This window comes from Cibotium barometz, chromosome 20, assembly GCF_041138505.1.
Source record: "Cibotium barometz isolate CiBa-2024 chromosome 20, ASM4113850v1, whole genome shotgun sequence".
Taxonomy (NCBI): Eukaryota; Viridiplantae; Streptophyta; class Polypodiopsida; order Cyatheales; family Cibotiaceae; genus Cibotium; species Cibotium barometz.
Genome location: NC_141065.1, coordinates 25,041,405 through 25,062,813, shown reverse-complemented (window position 1 = coordinate 25,062,813; position 21,409 = coordinate 25,041,405). Strand labels below are relative to the sequence as shown.

At 48.2% G+C, this 21,409-nt stretch overlaps 1 protein-coding gene across 2 annotated transcripts in view; it reads right to left on the bottom strand.

Annotated features, from left to right (window-relative positions):
- Positions 1-162: 162 nt before the first annotated feature.
- LOC147627693 (ketose-bisphosphate aldolase class-II family protein) overlaps positions 163-21,409 on the bottom strand; it is a 78,413-nt gene continuing 57,166 nt past the window's right edge. For both annotated transcript variants that reach the window (XM_086814626.1, XM_086814627.1), the window contains 8 exons: positions 12,619-12,704; positions 12,424-12,534; positions 12,265-12,339; positions 12,111-12,176; positions 1,120-1,308; positions 822-932; positions 658-738; positions 163-467 (listed from right to left, as the gene is read on the bottom strand). In XM_086814626.1, coding sequence (XP_086670752.1) covers positions 285-467; positions 658-738; positions 822-932; positions 1,120-1,308; positions 12,111-12,176; positions 12,265-12,339; positions 12,424-12,534; positions 12,619-12,704 — 902 coding nt within the window. In that variant the 3' untranslated portion in view covers positions 163-284. The remainder of the gene's footprint in view (positions 468-657; positions 739-821; positions 933-1,119; positions 1,309-12,110; positions 12,177-12,264; positions 12,340-12,423; positions 12,535-12,618; positions 12,705-21,409) is intronic.

The following is a 21,409-nucleotide window of genomic DNA, read 5'->3' as shown; positions in this document are numbered from 1 at the left end:
GGCGGGAATGTGGGTATGGCGGGCAGCAAGTCTGCGTAGGCTTAAAGGACCACCTACGCGCAGCACGAGAAGGCTAGCAAGGGCTCACGCCACACACAGAGAGAGAGAGAGAGATCAAATTCCTAAAAAAAAAGGTGCTAATTCCTCCTGCATACTCGAAAATGGAAATTTTTAATTTTATACGTTGAATTATTCCCTTGATTACACTTTTGAGCATTCAAGTCTTACAATAAAATGCTGTGTTTTGCTGGATTGCTCCTTTTTTCATAAATGCTTTTCATTTGTCAAGAGGCTTTCCCTGCTGAACCAAACAACTGTAGTTTTTCTGCAACAACAGCCTGCATTGCTTCCTCAGCAGAACACATGATGTCAAGAAGATCCTTCTTGGTTTCCTTAAGAGTGGCAATGTAAGCCGACCGCACCTCCGTATTCACATTGAACTTCCGGACACCGAGTTTGATGCATGCCTGTGATCAAAAGCATAATCCACAATAGATATTCATACAGGACACCTTTAAATGTAATTGAGCATAATAAAATCTAGAGGTTTGAATGTGAACATTTTCAACTTGATGACACCATATTGCATTTTAGCAGATGACAGCACATGCACGTGTGCATGCACAAAAGAGTGGCACATAGAAGATTGTACTTTACCTTTACTACTTCACCTGGAAGACCTGAAGCCCCATGCAAAACCAGGACTATGTTATACTTCGACGCAACATGCTGAAGCTCCTGGAAAAGAATGAAAGGTGTATGTAACTGTCTGTAACAAAGGTCATACATATGGGATGAAATTCTATAAGTTAGTCTCCTACCTCAAGAAGATCTAGCTTTATTTTTGGACCACTCGGTGGGTACTTTCCATGAACATTTCCGATACAAACAGCGAGGGCATCCACCTTAGTCTCCTTCAAAAATTCATCTGCCTGCATAGTGCATAGATTGTGGAAAGAAAAGGAGAGATTTTTCACATCAAAATCTCATCTTCAGGACTAACATTAGCCTTTAAAAATCTCAGTCAAGGGTATGGCATGCAAGCATATCGTGTGGTTGGAACTAACGAATACATACTTATTGATCCTGTAGCATGGCAAACACAGAGTACATAATCACCTGGGCTGGATCAGTCAGTTTTTCCTCATACTCCTCAACTGTCATGCCATCTTCTGTACCTGATAATCTGCCTAGCTCAGCTTCCACAACTATATTTCTTGTGTGTGCAGCTGCTGTGATGTGTTTTGTGCACTCTAGATTCTCTTGGAAAGGAAGGTGTGAACAATCTATCATGATGGAGTCGAAGCCCTGCAAATAACAAGCAAAATAATTATTCCATTTTCTTAAAGCCAGATCTTCCGGACATAGATAGATAGTTTTATTTTCAGTTTTCCATGACTAAGTTTTCTCATGGATTCATTGCTACTTTAGCTAGATGCCCAGGATCCACTGGTCTAAGGAAACGCTCTACTCGACAGCTTCAAATCTGAGAGATCCTCCAGAGACACAGGAGTGCCCCTCTACAGACAGTGGAGATCCTCTATGCAGTCACCGATGCCAAGGATCCACATTGATCCCATCATATTGTATCAGTTGTAGTTGTTTTTTAATGTTTTCCCATGATTTAGTCACTTCATGAATATATTGTAACACTCTTGCTCTGATAGATTCTTCATTCTTTTGTAGACGCTAATGGAACTGTCTTCTTTCTCTCTCTCCAGCTTTGGTTGAATAACCCTTCAAGGATTCTTGGGATAGTTTCCGATGACTTTAAAACAAATTTTCTTCTTCTTGGCCTAAGGCTAGTTGGGGGGGAAAAAAAAGCCAAACAGTCCTCATACAGAGGATGATGCAGTTGAGCTCATCACATCGTATGTTTACCTCGGGTTTACCTTCACTTGCCCTATTTTCTCTATGCGACCGGCTGCCCAGGCTCGCTTGACAACAGGTTATGCCACCCTAGATCGTTCACTGAGAGAGAGGGTTCTTCCATGCTCACTTCCATGAATTTACTACATGAAGTGTTGGCTCTTTGACACTTTGCTGCGCCTTGCTTTGATGTATGGTGCTGGGGACCAGATTTGGGAGATGAGTGAGTGAAGGAGAATAGAGAGTCTATAAGTGATGCGCTCACACATGATCGGGAGTAGGCCCTCCCTGCTGCAAGAGCTTATATTGGCTGAATTTGGGGTAGCCCCTTTGGTTCTCATGCCCACCATCGCTTACATATACCATGTGTATACACTGAACTGAGATTGGCTCTCCTGAGGTTGACAATTGAGTCATTCGGACAGCTGGCACAGGAGGGGTAAGGCAGATCATGGTATTCCAGTACTGTTTGTGAGACCGAGTCACATGGCCTTCAGATAGATTGCCTTCTCCCCTTTGGGTACAGTTTGGATGCCCCTCTTTTTGGATGTGTCATTACAAAAGATCAACCACATTATCTCCCTAGGCTCCCCACACAGATTGGACATGGCAGTTCCCACCAGAGCTTTCTTGGAAGCTCTAGTTTTACAAAGAGCATTTTTTTAGGGGCAGAGGACATACGATGAGGGGAGGAGATATACAGATTATGTAGGACTGGGAGACAAAGACAGAGGAGCACTACCTGTTTGGGTGCCCGATGTATTATGAAATACGCGGTGTCTTCTCATCACACCTTCAGATGAGACACGGAGTGATACGTTGTGTCTCATCACACCTTCAGATAGAGGCACAGAGAACAGAGTGGATATACAGATTATGAGGATTGCCATATCTGACGGTGTCCTCATGATTCATCACACACCTTCAGATAGAGACACGGAGAGCAGAGGACATATGATGAGGGGAGCGGATAAACAGATTATGCAGGACTGAGATAAAGACAGAGGAGCACTACCTGCTTGGGTGCCCAATGTATTATGAGATACGCGGGAGGTTTCACTATCTCTTCAAAGAGGGGTTTGGTCCTCTATCATGTGTGATGCATCATAAAGAGATCAGATATTCCTGGGACTATACTTGCTAATGAGCCCTAATGAAGCTGCTTGCAGAGTGGCGGGACACCACCCAGACACCCAGATGTCTATTACAGATTTCCTTGGCACTCATCAGCTGGTCAAGACTGATAATCAGCCTAGATGGCAAAAAAGAGACAGACAAATGAGAGAGACAACCCATCTCATCAGGAGAATGTATCCCAAGCCCGGAGCGAGCTGGCCCCGTGCACACATGGAGTCCTCAGAGAGAGCAAGGCCATCCAAAGAGCCGGATGCATGCATCTCGAAAGATCCAGGCCTTCCTCTTGTCAGCTTCAGATTTGACACATCATCGAATGCCATAGAGTGACACCACCATAGGAGGTAGACATTGAGTCTATATCCGGTTGTAGGACAGGATGATAGTTCATCTTGTCTGTTTGTACACATAGGGTTCGCGTAGTATGTGGGCCCTGTTTCTTTACACACGTGTTTTTCTTTTCCATGTTTTATGACTTTCAGTACTGCCTTTTGGTCTCAAAGACCTTTTGGGTCTTTAGTACATGTTAATAAAATCTGTTTCTGTCTCTCTCTCTTTGCTGCCCCACCTGCCCCTCCTCTCTTTTCTGCCGCTTTCTCTTCGCTGCCCCAGCTGTGCCACCTCCTCTCCCCTTTCCCACATGCACTGCCTCCTCTCTCTTCGCTGCCCCAGCTGTGCCGCCGCCGCCGCCTCCTCCACCCGCCCTTGGTCAGGCCCCCAAGGCAGCAACATAATCCTCTCTCTCTCTCTGAATGGGGCTCTGAAACTGTGCCCACCTGGTTGAACAGAATGCCATGCAGGTCAGGGAAATGGGATGGCCCATCCCAACAGCTGATCGGTCTTATCAGTCATATGGAAACACCCCTGAATGCATGAATGGAGAAACCATTCTGGGCTCAGTACTCAAAGACGGCCTTGAGGCAATCCGGGACATATTCGGGATCCAAGAGGACTCCTATGAGAAAGCATTGGGAGAAATGAAGGAAGCCCACACCTTACAAGTTCAGAAGCTCTCCAGTGAGGCAAGCCAACTGAAAGAGCAAGTGGAATGTCTCACATACAAGCTCAGAGAATGCCAAGGCGCTATCAAGGAGGGGGAGGGGGGGAGGGGGGGGGGGGGGGGCACACATGGAAGAGCTTACCAAGAATGTAGAGGCAAAGATTCAAGAGAGTATGGTAGCAACAAAAGAAGAACTTGTGCAGGGATGGACTGATGTAGTAAAACAGGAAGCCGAGAAGGAGTGGACAGCAGTGGTCAAGAAACATCGAGCCTCCACCCTGCCATCATAGTGGAAGAGAAGAGGAACATTTTACATGAGACACTCCAAGAAGACAAGCGGAGGAAGACTAAGGCCTCACACATTCGCGTCACAGGTATGGCAAAGGGTAGCTCACCCAAAGCAGATATCTTTCTCTCTATCTCTCTTTCATGCATTTTGCATTAAAGTTCCTACAGAGTGCTTAGGGGCTGTGATTAAGGCATGAAGGCTTCTGCTATGTCACAACCACCGTTTCTTGCTAGTGTGGAGAGCTATCAGATCGAATTGGATGAGGCCATTAATCTCTTGCTGAGAGAGTGTCCAAGATAAGGAGGTGACGCTTTACTGAAAGGGAGGGAGATGCCCCATCTGAATCCCGTGTGTCAGGTGAACCACGAGGAAGTCTCGGAACATCATGATCGGCGATGTCCCTCTCAGTCCAACTGCATTGAGAGGACACCAAGGATAGTCGGGGGAGGCAGCAATCCTCTAGTGTATAGAGAAAGAAAGAAAGATTTTATTAACGTCTTCCAAAAGACCGAACTCGGCCTATGAGACAAATCAGTGTACCTGTATGGGGTATCCTCTGTCATCCCAACAAAATGAAAAAGTACTGAACTAAAAAGCTGAATCTGGGTGTGCAATAAGTACAATGAGTGGGGAAGGGGATGGAGCTCTACTACTAGGAGAATGCAAAGCTATATGCATGGAGTATACAATCATGATATGCAACCTAGCTAGCTCCATCTTGTACCCATACTGGGGGTATAAAATGGTATACATCAATGAAGGGGGTGTCCACAGCTCCTTGAAGAACATGCCTGGGTCTGCTCTGAAGCGAGCTAGTCGCTCCGCACCCTCTCTGTGAAACTGAGCTCTGATCTTTGTCATCTCTCTCTGGTATAGGCGTGGTGTCCGAAAGCCAGGTGTCCTTTCTCTCCTGCGGGCTCTGAGTGTCTCTGCTCTCTGGAGAGTAATTCCCTTTTGTGTAGGGGCTGGGAGTGGGGTGGATCTCTGAAAAAATGTAGTAATCTGTGTCTGTCGTCCCCCCTCTAGAGCTGTCAGAGCTTGTAATGATGTCTCTCTGTGATGCTGTATGTCTAGAATGAATCTCCCCAGTATGCACTGGTCTGCTGTCTCAAAGATCTGGCGTAGGGAATTTGGCTCTCTGAATAAAATGGGATATCTCTCTCTGATGGCTGTATATGCTCTGCATCTGCATACATAATGCTCCTCACTCTCCACCTCCTCTCTGCACAATCTGCATAAAATTTTGGATTAAGGTTTTGAGGGACCAATAAGATTAATCCAAATGTAGGGAGGAGATAAATTGAAACTCATCATGGAAATACTAAGAACATAGAAACATGAGAGCAGCATCAGCTCCGAGTAGATGGTATACCACTCTCCAAAATATCAAGCATGGGGCTATTGAGTATGGCCGAGAGGTCCCCCTCAGCTATGTCATGTGGAAAGGTAGTTCGATGGCGGTGGAGCATGTCCTAGATCTGGAGCTGATGAGGTGATCGTGGCCCCGGGGGGGGGGGGGGGGGGGGGGCAGGGGGGCATCGGGCACGCTGGAGTGTGGAGGCTCGGTCCAAGGTAACTCCTCTCGGGCGAGGTAGGTCTGTAGCAGCTCGTGGAGGGTCCACAAGATCCACTATATCGATGTCCACCACCTCCTAGGTCCGGAAGGAACTGTTGATGGTTGGCTGGCGAGGGAGGGGGCGGAGTGGTTGGGGCCGAAGCTCTCTCAAGAAGGTGTCCCTGTGTCTGTGGAGCTCAAGCAGGAAGAGGCCTAGGCAACGATGGTCCTGGAAGTCAATGATCATTGAGAGTGGACCGAATCCCTCATGAAATAGATAGTGAAACCTCAAGCGGATCTCATAGTATACTAGGCAACGGCATATGTAACGCTCGTCCGTCTCAACCTGTGTGGGGCATAATCGGCAAATCCTCTCCTCTTTGGGTCTCCGTATGAGCTTCCCCGCTCTAAAGATGCGCTCAGCTCTACTTGTCTCCACTCTGAGGTGGTGAGATGAAACCCGTATCTAGCCAATCGCAATCTGCATGGCATGGGACATGTGAACACTCAAGTAGCCTGGTTGCTGGATGAATCCACACTCAATGAGTGTGAGGAAGTGATCTCTGTAGAAGTGCATCTTCGTGGGGAACTCCGAAGGTGTGATCCATGTGCAATGGGTGCAGAGGCTGAGAAGATCTAACCGGATAACCCGGTTGGTATCCTCGTGAGAGAGTCGGAGAAAAGGGGAGTCCAAACTGTACTGAAGGGAGGGTAGGGTGTCCATGCGGAGCCCATATATTGAGAACCAAGTGGAAACGCCCATATATTGAGAACCAAGTGGAAACTAGTGCATACCATACTCCAGAGTGCCACTCAAGTGCTAACTGTCTTGAGGACTCTAGGGCAAGCCTCGGGTACCTGGGGGGATCCATGTGACTGATGCGATGGAGGTATGTGATTGTCTGGAAGAGTGTATTAACTGCCATCGGGGCTGCAACAAACTCTGCTTGGATAATCTGGTGTGGGACTGATGGTTTGCTGCGGATCATACGGGAGAACATCATGACTTGGGGCCTCTCGACTCGCTGCCAATCCTCATCGGATAAATCTCGCCCAAGGAGTGCTCCATACATCAAGGCTGGTGTGACGAGGGTGTCAAAAAGCCAGCCCTTCGTCTTGGGCTCTTGGAAATGTGCATGGAAGCACTGCCTCTCAAGCAAGCTGAAGGCTGCATATCCCCGTGTCACTCTGGCATGTGCTACGGGCAGGAAGCATGGTGAAGCTTGGGCCACTGAAAGTGACACCAAGGTAGACATAGGATGAGACCATCTCCACAAGATCCCCTCTATATGTGAAGCTCAATCTGGATGTGAAAGGGCAAGAGGTATTGAAGACCATTACCTTGGTTTTAACAAGGTTAACAAAGAGGTCTTGCTGAGTGCAGAAGTCCTATAAGGCATCCAACTGTCTCTGAAGCTCCTCGGCTGAGTCTGACAAGGACGATGTCATCTGCTTAAAGTAGTATGGGGATCAATATGCCTGCGAGTGTGGGGCCAGCCCCGCCTAATCCGTCAATGAAGCTCGAGATCTCATCAATGTAGAGGCCGAAAAGAGTGGGTGATAGAGGGCAGCCCTGATAGAGGGATTCCTATCTCCTGTAGACGGTGTAGGAGGCGGGCTCGGGGTACAGTATCAAAAGCTTTGCAAAAATCCACAAAGCAGCATTATATCCTCTGATGTCGTGCTCTACCCTCCTCGATGATGGCACGGAGGGTGAAGATGTGGTCAAGGATAGAGTAGCTACTCTGAAAGCTAGCCTATCCTGAGGCTCTGCATCCCTAGCTCTCTGCAAATGAACTGAGGTCCGCCGCTAGCGCTGATCCATAGAGTTTGGCCAATGTGTGGCCAATCATGATCGTCCTGTATTTATTAGGATCAAGTGGATCTTCGGCTTTGAGGATGGGGGTGATGGTGTTGGTGGCCCAAGAGGGTGGGAATCCTTAACAAAGGGCTCTATTGAACATGTAGGCTAATAGGGGTGCCAGGGTATCATCGGCATGCGAGATGTACTCGGTAGTGAGTCCCTCATGATCTTGGGCTCGCCCATTGCGTAGTCTACGAATGGCCTTGAGGACCATGCTCTTTGTGAAGAAGGTGGAGGTGGTGGGACGTGGATCTGATGGTGGGGGTAGGGGTGGTTAATGGGGGATATGATAGAGGGAGCGTGCATAGGAGTGCCATGTGTCTCGGCAGGTGATAGGTGTGGGAGGGTGGTGTTCTCGGAGTTTCTTCCAGGCCTCTTTGTAATTCGGCCCTAAGAAAAGTCGGTATAACTTATCCTCTTTCCGAGCGTAGAACTCTCATTTCTTAAGTTGGGTGAGCCATTGAGAAATCCGTTGTGCTTGGTGCTTCGTGAATTGCCCAATCCGTACCTCATGCTTAAGACGGGCGCGTGTGACCCGACATTCGTCATCATACCAACAGTTCTGGGGCTGGATCCGCAAGGTGGCTTGGCGGTAGACCGCCGTGTGCAGATGAAAGAAGTGGTGGCAGATGTGTGGAGTATGGTGGTGATCTATGATGTGAGGGTGGATAGGGGGACAATAGGTTCCATGGCGGTAGATGTGGTTGGAGTAAACGAGGTCAAGCTCGTGATCAAAAAGGACCTGAGTGTAATGTGAGATGGGAGGTGGTGGTGGAGGGGCGGGTGGTGTGCAGGTAAGAGTGAAAGAGAGGTAGGCATGGTCAGCCTCAAAGGGGGGTGGCGGGATGGAGAAGTCAGGGAGAAGGTGTGCCAAAGCCAAAGATCCCATAAGGTAGTCCACCGTGCTAGTACCTCCTGAGTGAGGGAAGGAGGTGAGGGTGTCGGAAGAGGGCCATCGAGACATCCCATTATAGATAACGAGACCATGTGCAGCTCCCAGCTCTAAGAAATATCTCCCATTCACCGTGAGCTCCTCACGGTCCTGTGATGATCTATGTAGCCCTGTGCCAGTGATGTCCAACTCCTGTAGTCTGATAGGGTCATCCAAATCGAGTAGTGGGACTTGCTCACTTCTCGTCCTGGCGTTGAAATCCTCGAGCAGGAGGACTCCCCCCTAGCTCTGAGAACTCCATAATATCCCCATATAATGGTAAGTACGGTGACTGGCCATGCTGTGCGGCGTAAGGAGAGTGGCGTGATGCAAAATAGCCGCACCCAAAGATACCGTGCATCTTCGTCCTTCCGGACGATGTTGAGAATCTGTCGAAGATGGGATCTAAAAAGGACAGCTACCCCTCCAGAGCCACGTACTCCTGATGATGTGTAGGTCTTGCCTCGGAAAGCTAACTCCCACTCATACCCGGCTATGTATGGTAAGCTCTTCTCAGGGCTCTGATGAGTCTCGGTATAAAAAATGACACCCTTGCTTGTGAGAATCTCGCTCAAGCCTCCTGGATTCGACCACAGCATGCCATTACAATTCCATACTGGAAACCTCAAGTGTTTGGTCTCATAGATCCCGCGTCCCTATTTCGGACGGCGCTCAGTGATAACGACCCTACCCTCTCTGTAGATAGTCCACTTGCCTGCTCTATGGGCCTCATGAACTGTCACCATCGCCTCATGCGAGAGAGAGAGAGAGAGTTATATCCCAAAGAGAGAGAAAGAAAAGAAAGATAGAAAGAAAGTTGTATTACCGTCTTCAAAAAAGAGAGAGAGTTACATCCGAGAGAGAGAAAGAAAGAAAGAAAGTTGTATTAACGTCTTTAAAAGGCCAAAATGACCTATGAGACCAAAAGGTTACATCATATCCATGAGGTACATAATCCTGGGTACAAAACAGTAATAAAGAAAGATAACAAAAATCTAGAACGTTAAAATCCGAGAGAGAGAGAGAGAGAGTTATACCCAAAGGGTCTATGAGACCAAAATGATGTGTGTGTCCATGAAATCTTGTCAAGCCATGGGGAGACGTTTTGCTATGGCTTTTTGCTGGCATGTCAGTGAAATCTGTATTATTAAGACAAAAAAATGATGCTTGGGATTTTTGGACTAAAAACTCTTAAAAAATAACCATTTGAATCCCTCGTGTGTCGGGTGAACCACTAGGAAGTCTCGGAACACCATGATCGGCGATGTCCCTCTTAGTCCAACTGCATTGAGAGGACACCAAGGCTAGTCGGGAGAGGCAGCAATCCTCTAGTGTGTAGGGAGAGAAAGAAAGTTATATTAACATCTACGGAAGACCCCAAGGGCCTATGAGATCAAAAATAATACAATGGTACCATGGATATACTAAGCCATGGAAAACTAAAAGAAAAAGTAAAATGAAAACATTGGTACATGTGATCAATAGATGGTCCTGTGTAGAGTGAGATATGCTGTGATCAGCTAATGATCTGATGGTGGAGTGAATGTCAGGAGGCGATCTCTGTCAATCGTGTATACATGCTGAATATAAGTGAGAGCCTAAAAAAGGGCATTTGTAACTAGTGGGGCCACCTCAAACTCTGCATGTAGAATGTCATGTGGTACAGATGGCTTACTCCTGATCATGTGTGACAACATCATCACTGTAGCCTCTCTATGCTTCTCCAGTGATCCTTCCCTAGGCCTGGCCCCCAAAGGGCTGCACCATACATAGCTGTTGGTTGTACTAGACTATCAAAGAGCCAGCACTTAGTGCGGGGTTCTTGGAAATGTGCCTGGAAACACTCTCTCCATATGAGCTAGGGAGGCGTGCCCCCTCGCAGGTCAGTCAGTGGCAGCTGTGGTCATGCAAAACAAAGGGCCTGTAAAAGTGACTCCTAGATACACATACTTCTGCACAATCTCCACTGGGGCATCTCTGTATATGAAAGAAAATCGTGAGGCGACTGCATAAGATGTGTTGAAGACCATAACCTTGGTTTTGCCCAAATTGACCGTAAGGTCTCTCTGCCTGCAAAATCTGTCCAATGCATTTAAGTGTCTCGGCTGAATCTGAGATCAAGACAATGTCGTCAGCATATAGCAATATGGGCACTACTGTCTGAGCCGATGGTGAACCTCTACATCCAAAACTATCGACAAATACTTCGATCTCATCAATGTATAGGCCAAAGAGTGTAGGTGAGAGTGGGCAGCCCTGCTTAACCCGAATAGTGCTACATATATCTCCCGAGGTTCCACCGGGTGCACGTACTCGGCCGAGTACTGCCTCATATAGTGCCATCACACCCCATATCATCTCATGTGAGAATTGGAGCTCCTACATGCGTCCTATCAGACGAGATCGAGGGACGAAGTCAAAGGCTTTGCAAAAATCCACAAAGCAGCAATACACACGTCTCTTTGAGGACCTCGCCTCCTCTATGATAGCCCGTAAAGTAAAGATATGGTACGGCGTGGAGAAGTTTCTCCTGAAGCCTGCTTGGCCTGATGCTCTGTTTCCCATCCTCTCTGCCATAGAGCTCATCATGTCCTCTAGTACTGCCCCATAGATTTTGGCCATTGTGTGACCAATCATGATAGTCCTGTAGTTACCTGGGTCCATGGGATCTCCTGCTTTGTGGATGGGGACAATGGTGTTGGTAGTCCAAGAGGGTGTGAAGCCTTCACAGAGTGCTTTGTTAAAAAGATTGGCAAGAATGGGAGCCAATACATGGTGCCCGTGGGCAAAATGTTCCGCACGTAGATCCTCATGATCTTTTGCTCTCCCATTATGCAGCTTTTTAAGAGCCCTAGTGACATCGGGGGAATCAAAGAGATAAGATGATGTAGGCCTAGGGATGTGTGACATTTGTGGTATAGGCTGGTTTGGCACATCATACAGCTGTCGTGCATAGGCTTCCCAAAGGCTAGGATTTGTGATAGGTGTAGGTGCTCTTTTTTCTTCCAGAATGCGCTAAGCTTCTGAGTTGTCCTCGCTCAAAAAGAGCTGGTATAACTCTTGTTCTCGTTTGGCGAGAAATGCCCGTTTCTCGACGAGTGAATGTATGGAAGATGCATTGCGTCTTATGTGCTGAAATCAGCCCATGTTCCCTCTCGCGTAAGAGGCGAAGTCTGGTGGTTTTGCACTCTTTATCATACCATCCATTCTCGGGTTGGGATCCCACTGGCAAACTTGCTGTGGAGCATGTGGTGTAGGGGAAGCTAGCGTGGGCGGAGTCATGGATGAGACCAAAATGATGTGTACATAGTGTCCATGAAATCTTGTCAAGCCATGGGGATAAGTTTTGCTATGGCTTTTTGCTGGCACTTCAGTGAAATCTGTATTATTTAAGACAAAAATAACGATGCTTGGGATTCTTGGACTAAAAACTTTTAAAAAATAATGTGAATAAAAATCTTCATATACCATGTCGAGTGCCTCCATGATTTCTTGCTCATCATTCCCATGATCCAAGTGGACTGCAATTGGTACCTTAAGAAAACATAAAGAAAGCACGCAAGGTAGACTTGTAAGCTATGCATAGAAATGCCTTGCGCACATTTGAAGTTGTTGGGCTTACCGCGGCAGTCTTTGCGGCTGCAATGCAGCATGCAACCAAGGGTGCTTTACCATGCTTTATAGCACTTGGGTGGATCTGCAACATAAGCCTCATGACGAGTCAGTACTACAAATCAAGACTCTAACTAGGCTTAGATTCAGCATTCATAGGTAACCTTACCTGTAAAATGGCAGGGCTCCTTTCAGCCTCTGCAGCAGCTACAACTGCTGAGATACCCTCCAGATTGTAGACATTAAAAGCTCCCACTGCATACCCTCCTTTCTCAGCTTCCTGTTGATTACAAGGTTATGTTGGTCTCTAAAACACGAGGACTTAGACATTGACAAAGATTTTTTTGATGCTATAAAATCGTACAAGAAGTATGTCTTTGACTGATTGATGAGGTTTGCATGCCCAATTGGTCACAATTTCAGCAAGTGCAGAAGAGCTGCCAACATTCCCTGCAAAAGGAAAACACGTCTCCAAGGTCAAGATAGAACTCAGAAGAGAGTTCTTTAAAGAAAAAAAATCCACATGTTCACAAAGTATCTTCTACAATCCCTTCAACAACCCTTCCCCCCCCCCCCCCCCAATTCTCCTCATTTTTCAACCCAACTGAGACAGAAATTGTTTCGTCTTGACACTCATAGGGTTAGGGCTAGGGACGTAGACTAACCCAGGTTAGGGTTAGGGCTTAGCTGGGGTGTGGCGACCTGGAGGGTTCACACGTGGGCTAAGGGTCGCTAGCAAGATGAGGTCTAGATTGGCGAAAAGTTCAAAATTAATAGCCTAGGGCTAATAATGGCTAAAAGCATATATATAAAGCACATAATCTTATAAATAAAGTGAAGGACAATAATAGCCAGGTTATAATTGCTATATTAGTGAACTTGGGGGACACTCATGAGTTATTGAGGTATCCAGACACTAGACACGTGGGCTACTAGGGGCGTGCAAGACCTCATGGCCATGGAGTTGCAAGGTGTGTGGTTTGGCCTAGTGGTATGGGATGCTAGGTTGGGCCATCGGTACCAAGTAGGCTTGTGGCAATCAGACCTCAGGCTTGGGGGTGAGTCTGGAGGACTCTATGGTTGGGTGGGGAGTCGCTAGCCACTATCTATTGTGGTCATGCGATGGTTACGATGTCGTGTTTATGAAGCCTTGTTAGAGTTCTGATTCTAGGTCAGATGATCCTTGGGGCATGGTCTATGGAGACCTTATATTGGTATCAGAGCTTGGATCTGGCGAGTACTAGAATCTGAAGCATGGAGGACGTACAAGATAGTACCCTCATATGGGCTGTTTTGGCAGGAAAACCATGCTTTTTCTGCATGGATGTGCGAGAAAAGTATGGAGAACAAGAGCCCTGAGCATAGATGTGCATAGGGCACGAGAAGAGGAAAAAGTAAGGGTTATGCAGGCTGTTGGGGCCAAACATCAAAGCCCAAAACCCTCATGGCCTGTACTGTTTGATGCGCAAGGGTGGAGCCCTTTGGGTGGTTGACTGTAAACCCTACGGCAGCCATGCATCAATGCGTCCAGACTTCAAAGGCTGATTCCTTACTGCAGAAGCCGGCTAGGGTGTGGACACCCAAGATAAGCACATGTGTGGGCCAGAGTGGGTATCTCAGCAGCCGGAAGGGGGTTATCCTTGGATCGCATCAGGCTGGAGCTTAGGGTATGGCCATGTGACGGTTGGAGAAGCCAAGTGCGGCACTTCAGCAGGCCTGTGCAGAGGGCTGATCAGGCCATCAGGCCGGAAGTCATCTAAAGACGGAGGTCGGGAAGGAGGGCAGCCAGCCATGGCAAAGCAGTCCAGCCCTGTCAGGCGCACATGTGGAGAGCCCAGACCAGGTCATGCACAGGCTGACTAGGCCTTGATGTGCATGTGAAGGCACAGCCAGCCCCTTCACACAAAACGTGGCCTGTAGGGCACCGCGAGTATGTCTGCTGCTTAAGGCTGCACACGCAGAGGACAGTAGCGCTTCATGTGACAATGGTAGCCGTGCTAGTGTGCGCACACAAGCCATCAGTGCAGGCAGAGGTCTGGGCAGCGTGGGCAGGCCGTACAGAGCCTGAACAGCTCACATAGATGGCTGGGACTGGAGAGAAGGTGGAGGATGCATACAAGCTGGATGTGCACATAGGGATGTAGGGGACCGTGTGGGAGAAGGAAAGCTAAAAGAGGCGTGAAGGTTAAAACAAGGAAAAGCGTGAGTAAAAAAAAGAATATGTGGGCTTTCTTTTTGTGCTAAAGCGGGAGGGGGCTTTATTTTAAGCCCCAACCTTTATGGAACTTTTAAGCACAAAACTAAAGCAAGGGTGTTTTTTAACTCACTTCCCCTATAGATTCAGTCTCTCCCTTCTTGTTGGCTCATATCTACACGTGCAGGGTCTAAGCATGTGCCATCTACTTGCTCTTGGTCCCCAAAACTTGAAAACTTTGTCTCAGCCCTCTCATCCACCCTAAAATCTTTTTTAAAAGCTCTCTCTTAGCCCGTCACCTCTTTCTGTCACTGCTTTTCTCCAAGTTGGCATGTGTGTTTAGTGTGCACCGGAGATATATGGAGTCAGTGGGCAGTAATTCCGTGAAGTCATTCCGTAGTAACGACGTGGAGTTGGTCGGTGATTAAAGACTTTGAGCAAGTGAAGCCACCAGGATTGCTCGAATTTTACCCGCCACCAGCAATATCGCTAGAAGATACACACATTATCTAGGATCCCTTGAGGAAGGATAGTGTTGGGACCAAGGTTGATGGGTGCTCAATACCTTCACGGGGTTGTCAAGTGGTGTCAGGAGGCTTTTGCTAAGTGGGTTTCAAGTTTGAATTCACACACACATTGGTTGGTGCAAGAATGGCTCAATAGGCTCAATTTCATAGACCGTAAGTCGTGACACTTATTTTCAACTACTTCTTTGTAAACCGAACTGTGATGGAATCTAATTGTTGCATGTTCTTACTCTTCTACATGAGTGGATGGTTCTTTTCAAAACAATGAAGAAAGCATACCAAGTTTTCCCATGAACCCTTCATGTTATCCGATAGCCACTAGGTGGTAGGTGGCAATCTTGTCGGAAATTATCAAACCCAGGTAAGGGTGTCTAGTTTAGCCCGAGGTTTCTAAATGGCTTATAGACAGCCATTGCGGATCTGCCCAATGGCGCACCTCAATCCATGAGAGAGATGGGTATCCATGTAGCTTGGTCTAAGTATAAAGCCATCCTCAGTGGTGCGGAGAAGATGGTCTCTATAGAAAGCCATCTTCGTCCCCAACTCCTGTGAGGGCTCTAGCCATGTCCTCCTAGTGTCCAACTGAATGAGGTCATGTCTGATGACTCTACTAATCTCAGAATTTATCAAGGTGAGAGAGGGTGCCTCCAGAGAGTACTGGAAGGGTGGAGGTCCGTCTAAATTGAACCCGTGGAGCTCAAACCAGGATGCTATCTGCGCATATCAACATGAAGTGTCTCCCTCCATGGCTAGCTGATGAGAGGACTCTAAAGCAAGTCGTGCATACCGGTGTCAAGGAAGCTCCCAGGTGCTATGAATGAAGGACATTGATCTGGCAAGAGCCTCGACTTCGATCGGTGGTGCTCCCATCTCGGCTCTAATAATCTCATGGGGTACCGAGGCCTTAGCCCGAATCATCCAGGAGATCATGGACACAAGTGGTCTCTCCATCGATCTCCATCCATCGTATGTGCGTCCTGATCGACTGTGACGAGAAAGAAAGAGATATTAAGCGTCTACTAAAGACCCGATGGGCCTATGAGACCAAAGTGATACAATAATGTCCATGGCATATCTCATCATGGAATGGAAAATAAAACAGAAAGAAAACATAAATATACCTATCTCACTGGGGTGATACAAAACTGTCCATGGAACTCATCATGGAATACTAAGAACATAAAAACATGGGAGCAACATCAGCTCTGAGTAGATGGTATACCACTCTCCAAGATGTCAAGCATGGCGCCGACGAGTATGGCCGAGAGGTCTCCCTCAGCTATATCACGTGGAAAGGTTGGCGGTGGAGTATGTTCTGGATCTGGAGCTGATGAGGTGATCATGGCCGATAGGGGGGTCGAGGGCGTCGGGCATGCTGGAGTGTAGAGGCTCGGTCCAAGGTAACTCCTCTCGGGCGAGGTAGGCCCAGAGCAACTCGTGGAGGGTCCACAAGATCCACTATGTCGGTGTCCTCCACCTCCTGGGTCCAGAAGAAACTAGTGATGGTTGGTTGCCGAGGGAGGGGGCGGGTTGGCTGGGGCCTGTGCCTCAAGAAGGTGTCCCTGTGTCTGCGGAGCTCAAGCAGGAAGAGGCCTAGGCAATGCTGGTCCTCAAAGTCAATGATCCTGGAGAGTGGACCGAATCCCTCACGAAATAGACAGTGAAACCTCTCGCGGATCTCATAGTATACTGGGTAGCGACATATGTAATGCTCCTCTGTCTCAACCTCTGTGTGGCATAGTCGACAGATCCTCTCCTCTCTGGGTGTCCGTATGAGCTTCCCGGCTCTGAAGATGCGCTTAGCTCTACCTGTCTCCACTTTGAGGCGATGGGAAGAAACCGTATCTGGCCAATCGCAATCCACATAGCATGGGGCATGTGAACACTCAAGTAGCCCGGCTGCTGGATAAATCCATCCTCAGTGAGTGTGAGGAAGTGGTCTCTGTAAAAGAGCATCTTCGTGGGGACCCCCAGGGGTGTAATCCATGTGCAATTTGTGTAGAGGCTAAGAAGATCTGACCGGATATCTGGGTCGGTATCCTCGTGAGACAGTCGGAGAAAAAGGGAGTCCAAACTGTACTGAAGGGAGGGTAGGTGGTCCATGCAGAGCCCATATACTGAGAACCAAGTGGAAACTAGTGCATAACATACTCTAGAGTGCCCCTCAAGTGCTAGCTGTTTGGAGGACTCCAGGGCAAGCCTCGGGTACCTGTGGGGATCCATGTAAGTGATGCGATGGAGGTATGTGACTGTCTGGAAGAGTACCTCCACTACCATCGAGGCTGCAGCAAACTCTGCCTGGATAATTTGGTGTGGGACTGATGGTTTGCTGCCGATCATACGGGAGAACATCATGACCTGGGGCCTCTCAACTCCCTGCCAATCCTCATCGGATAAATCTGGCCCCCAGAAAGCTGCTCCATACATCAAGGCTAGTGTGACGAGGGTGTCAAAAAGCCAGCCCTTCGTCTTGGGCTCCTGGAAATGTGCCTGGAAGCACTGCCGCTCAAGTAAGCTCAAGGCTGCATATCCCCGCGTCACTCTGGCATGTGCTGCGGGAAGCATGGTAAAGCATGGGCCACTGAAAGTGACACCAAGGTAGACATAGGATGAGACAATCTCCACAGGATCCCCTCTATATGTGAAGCTCAATCTGGATGTGATGGGGTGAGAGGTATTGAAGACCATTACCTTGGTCTTACCACAGTTAACAGAGAGGTCCCGTTGAGTGCAAAAGTCATGTAAGGCATCCAACTGTCTTTGAAGCCCTTCGGCTGAGTCTGAGAGGAGGATGATGTCATCTGCATAAAGTAGTATGGGGATCAATATGCCTGCCAGTGTGGGACCAGCCCCACCTAATCCATCAATGAAGCTCGAGATCTCATCAATGTAGAGGCCAAAAAGAGTGGGTGATAGAGGGCAGCCCTGTTTCACCCCAATAGTGCTGGAAATCTCCTGTGATGTACCTCCTGGGGCTCTCACTCGTCCAGTGACGGACTCATAGAGGGCGATGATGCTCCAAACCATGTTAGATGTGACTTGTAGACGGTGTAAGAGGCGGGCTCGGGTATAGTATCAAAGGCTTTGCGGAATTCCACAAAGCAACAGTAAATCCTCTGGTGTCATGCTCTACCCTCCTCGATGATGACACGTAGGGTGAAGATGTGGTCAAGGGTAGAGTAGCTCCTCCGAAAGCCAGCCTGTGCTGAGGCTCTGCATCCCTGGCTCTCTGCAAATGAACTGAGCTCTGCCGCTAGCACTGATCCCATACAGTTTGGCCAATGTGTGGCCAATCATGATTGTCCTGTAGTTATTAGGATCAAGTGGATCTCCGGCTTTGAGGATGGGGTGATGGTGTTGGTGGACCAAGAGGGTGGAAATCCTTCACAAAGGGCTCTATTGAACATGTAGGCTAGTAGGGGCGCTAGGGTATCATGGGCATGCGAGATGTACTCGGCAGTGAGTCCCTCATGATCTTGGGCTCGCCCATTGCGTAGTCTACGAATGGCCTTGAGGACCATGCCCTTTGTGAAGAAGGTGGAGGTGGTGGGGCGGGGATCTGGTGGTGGAGGTAGGGGTTGCTGATGGGGGATATGATAGAGGGAGCGTGCATAGGAGTGCCATGTGTCCGGGCACGTGATAGGAGAGAGAGAGAGCCCAATGGTAGGGTGAGAGTCCACTAGTAGGCTTAAGGGCCTGGGCTGTGTTCGCTGTTGAGTGGATGACCTTGATGTTTATGCATGTATTTATAGGATTTCTGAGGTATAATATAATTATTTTCTCGTTTTTTTTTTGGGGTTTTTTTTTGGTTTTTTTTTGCAGTCTGTAGATGAGTTGGATAATTGGTTATTGGATATACATGGGATTCTTGTAATTGGATGTACATGGGATTCTTAAATCTTTACACGATTTTCTTTTATGTTCTTCCAGAAAACTCCTGAAAATACCTTGCAGTGACAAAACGGGGCCCGTATAAAGACAATGTGGGGGAGAGGGAGACCTTCAAACCCTAGCAGGAAAACACACACACAAGAGAGAGCAAGACACGAGAGAGATGGATAGCTGAATTTTCTTCTATCTTCTTCTTCTCTACTCAACCAACATAACATAAAGGTAAGAGTACACACTATATGGGTTAGTACTCAACTACTGCAATATACAAGGATCGGTCCATAATATGTGTACCCGACTAAATGAGCTCGTGCTATAACTATGCCAGTCTCTAGTAATCCAAAATGGCTGTCACACAGCCTGTTCCTACTCGCCACATATCACCCATAATCTCACCAACCATGCCAGTGGTGTAGATGTGGAAGCTATCACCCAGGTGGGTCATCAATGTGTCCGCTGTAGCACTACTTGAGCTAGATATCTCAACACTCCCCCTCGAACTCAACTCCACATATTGCACTCCAAGTAAGCTCCTAAACCTGTGGAGCTTCTCTGTATCCAATGCCTTCGTGAAGATGTAAGCTACCTGATCCTTTGTGCTGACATATACCAGATCTACATCTCTTGCTAGAACCTTCTCCCTCACAAAGTGATAATGCACCTCAATGTGCTTCATTCTAGCATGATATACTGGGTTACTCGAAAACTATTCTCGGCTTGCATGAGTAACTGAGTTGGTTGGCAGCTTGCATGAGTTGTGTAACGGTGTGTATGTGTGTGTGTGTGTGTGAGAGAGAGAGAGAGAGAGAGAGAGAGAGAGAGAGAGAGAGAGAGATTTTTGGAATCTGGCTGGCAGCCTGGCAGGTGCATGTGCGTGGCCACTGGCTGTGTAGGCAAATCGACTTTTACATGGCTTAAAAAATCCCTCGATTAAAGTGTTGCTGAAGAAACATTTCTTCATAAGGAAACGCCACGTGTAAGCCGTTTCCCCAACAACGAAACATTTCATCAATAGAAACGTGTTTCGGAAGCTTCTGCCCACGTTTCGGTGTTTGCACTCGCGTTTCTGGCCGTTTCCCGCTTCTCTGGTAACAATACGGGCGGGAGCCCGTTCCATAGATAAAGTGCATAGGATCCTCTGCTAGACCTGCTGGGCCTTTGGGCAATCCCAAAGATAGTGATGTTGAGACTCTTGGGGATGGCCACAACCCTGACAGTGCTGGTCTACCCCCAATGGTCAACCAAGTGCCAACGGTAAACTCTTATGTGCTAGCTGCCACATAAAAAGGGTGATCTTCTGCGGTTTAAAGCTGTCCCACGGTTGCTTCTAGAAGTTTGCGAGAAGCCCTGGGACTGCAAATGTGCTAATGTTGCTGGAGTGTCTTCCATGCTTGACATCTGAATCCTGCAACCCAAGCGTGCGCATTGTAGGCAAAGAAGGGGGTACTAGGCGACTCGTAATAGGCCGGCCCTTCCACATCCATGTCCACTCTCTTGGGTCCCACTGGAGACTCGTAATAGGCCGGCCCTTCCACATCCATAGCTGCCATAGTCTCTCTATGGCCACCTTGGCCGGTGGAGGGTTGATGTGCCACTCATGTGTGTGAAAACCTATGACCCTCACCCTCTGCAAGGTGCATCCTTTGAGGTTCTCTAAGGGGGGCTCTGATCTCTCGAGTTTGCCATGAAGCGCAATAGGGAAGGTGAGTAAAGCGGAGTACTCGTCCGCGTCATGAACTACAAGGGGTATATCGTGCTTGGTGAACACTCCCAGCCATTGCGGAGAAGAAGGATTTGGTATCGGGACCAACCACTCCGGAGGGATGGAAGAGTCAATGTTGAAGCTAAGTTGGTCTTTGCCCCGGATTCCAATAAGGCCTCTCCTGAGCCTCTGGTGGTAGTTGTCTGAATGCAAACCAATCTCCAAGTGACCTAGCAAGGCCCGTACTCAAGGCTCCCCATGATACATGTGGGCGAGCCCGGAGCATGTGACCACTAGGCAAATGGACCAAAGGATTCCAACTGTTGGAGCCGTTCCTCGAAGGCTACTGGAGCTGGGCTGGCTTGAGATGATTCCAAGCACGCAAGAGACTGGTTGCAAATCTGTCCTCAAATGCTTGGCTAAAGCCACGTGCCCGCATCTTTGTGAATATCCATCTCGTGCTCTGAGGCCAAGGGTTGCAAGCGAATCGAACTCAACCTGGTAGTAGCCATGCCTAAGAGGATGAATGTCTATGAGAAGGCTTGCATGTAATTGATCCCTGAACTGTCCGCACGCCGGGCGGCTACCCACAATCTTGCATACCAAGGTAGAGGCCTCCAAAAAGGCAACTGTCGAAGTGAGGAGCTGGAGATCTTCTTTGAAAAAGGAGAGGCACTGCCATGGAGTACTAGAGAATGCCAAAACTTGCCACAGATAAACTAACCCCGAAAGCTGTAAGCACCTGACCGGGTTTTTTTTTAAGGGGGGGGGGGGAGCACGAAAGGAAGGGGATGACGATACACAGCCCGGCAGGTTGCACGAGGGGCTGAGGCGGAAAGAG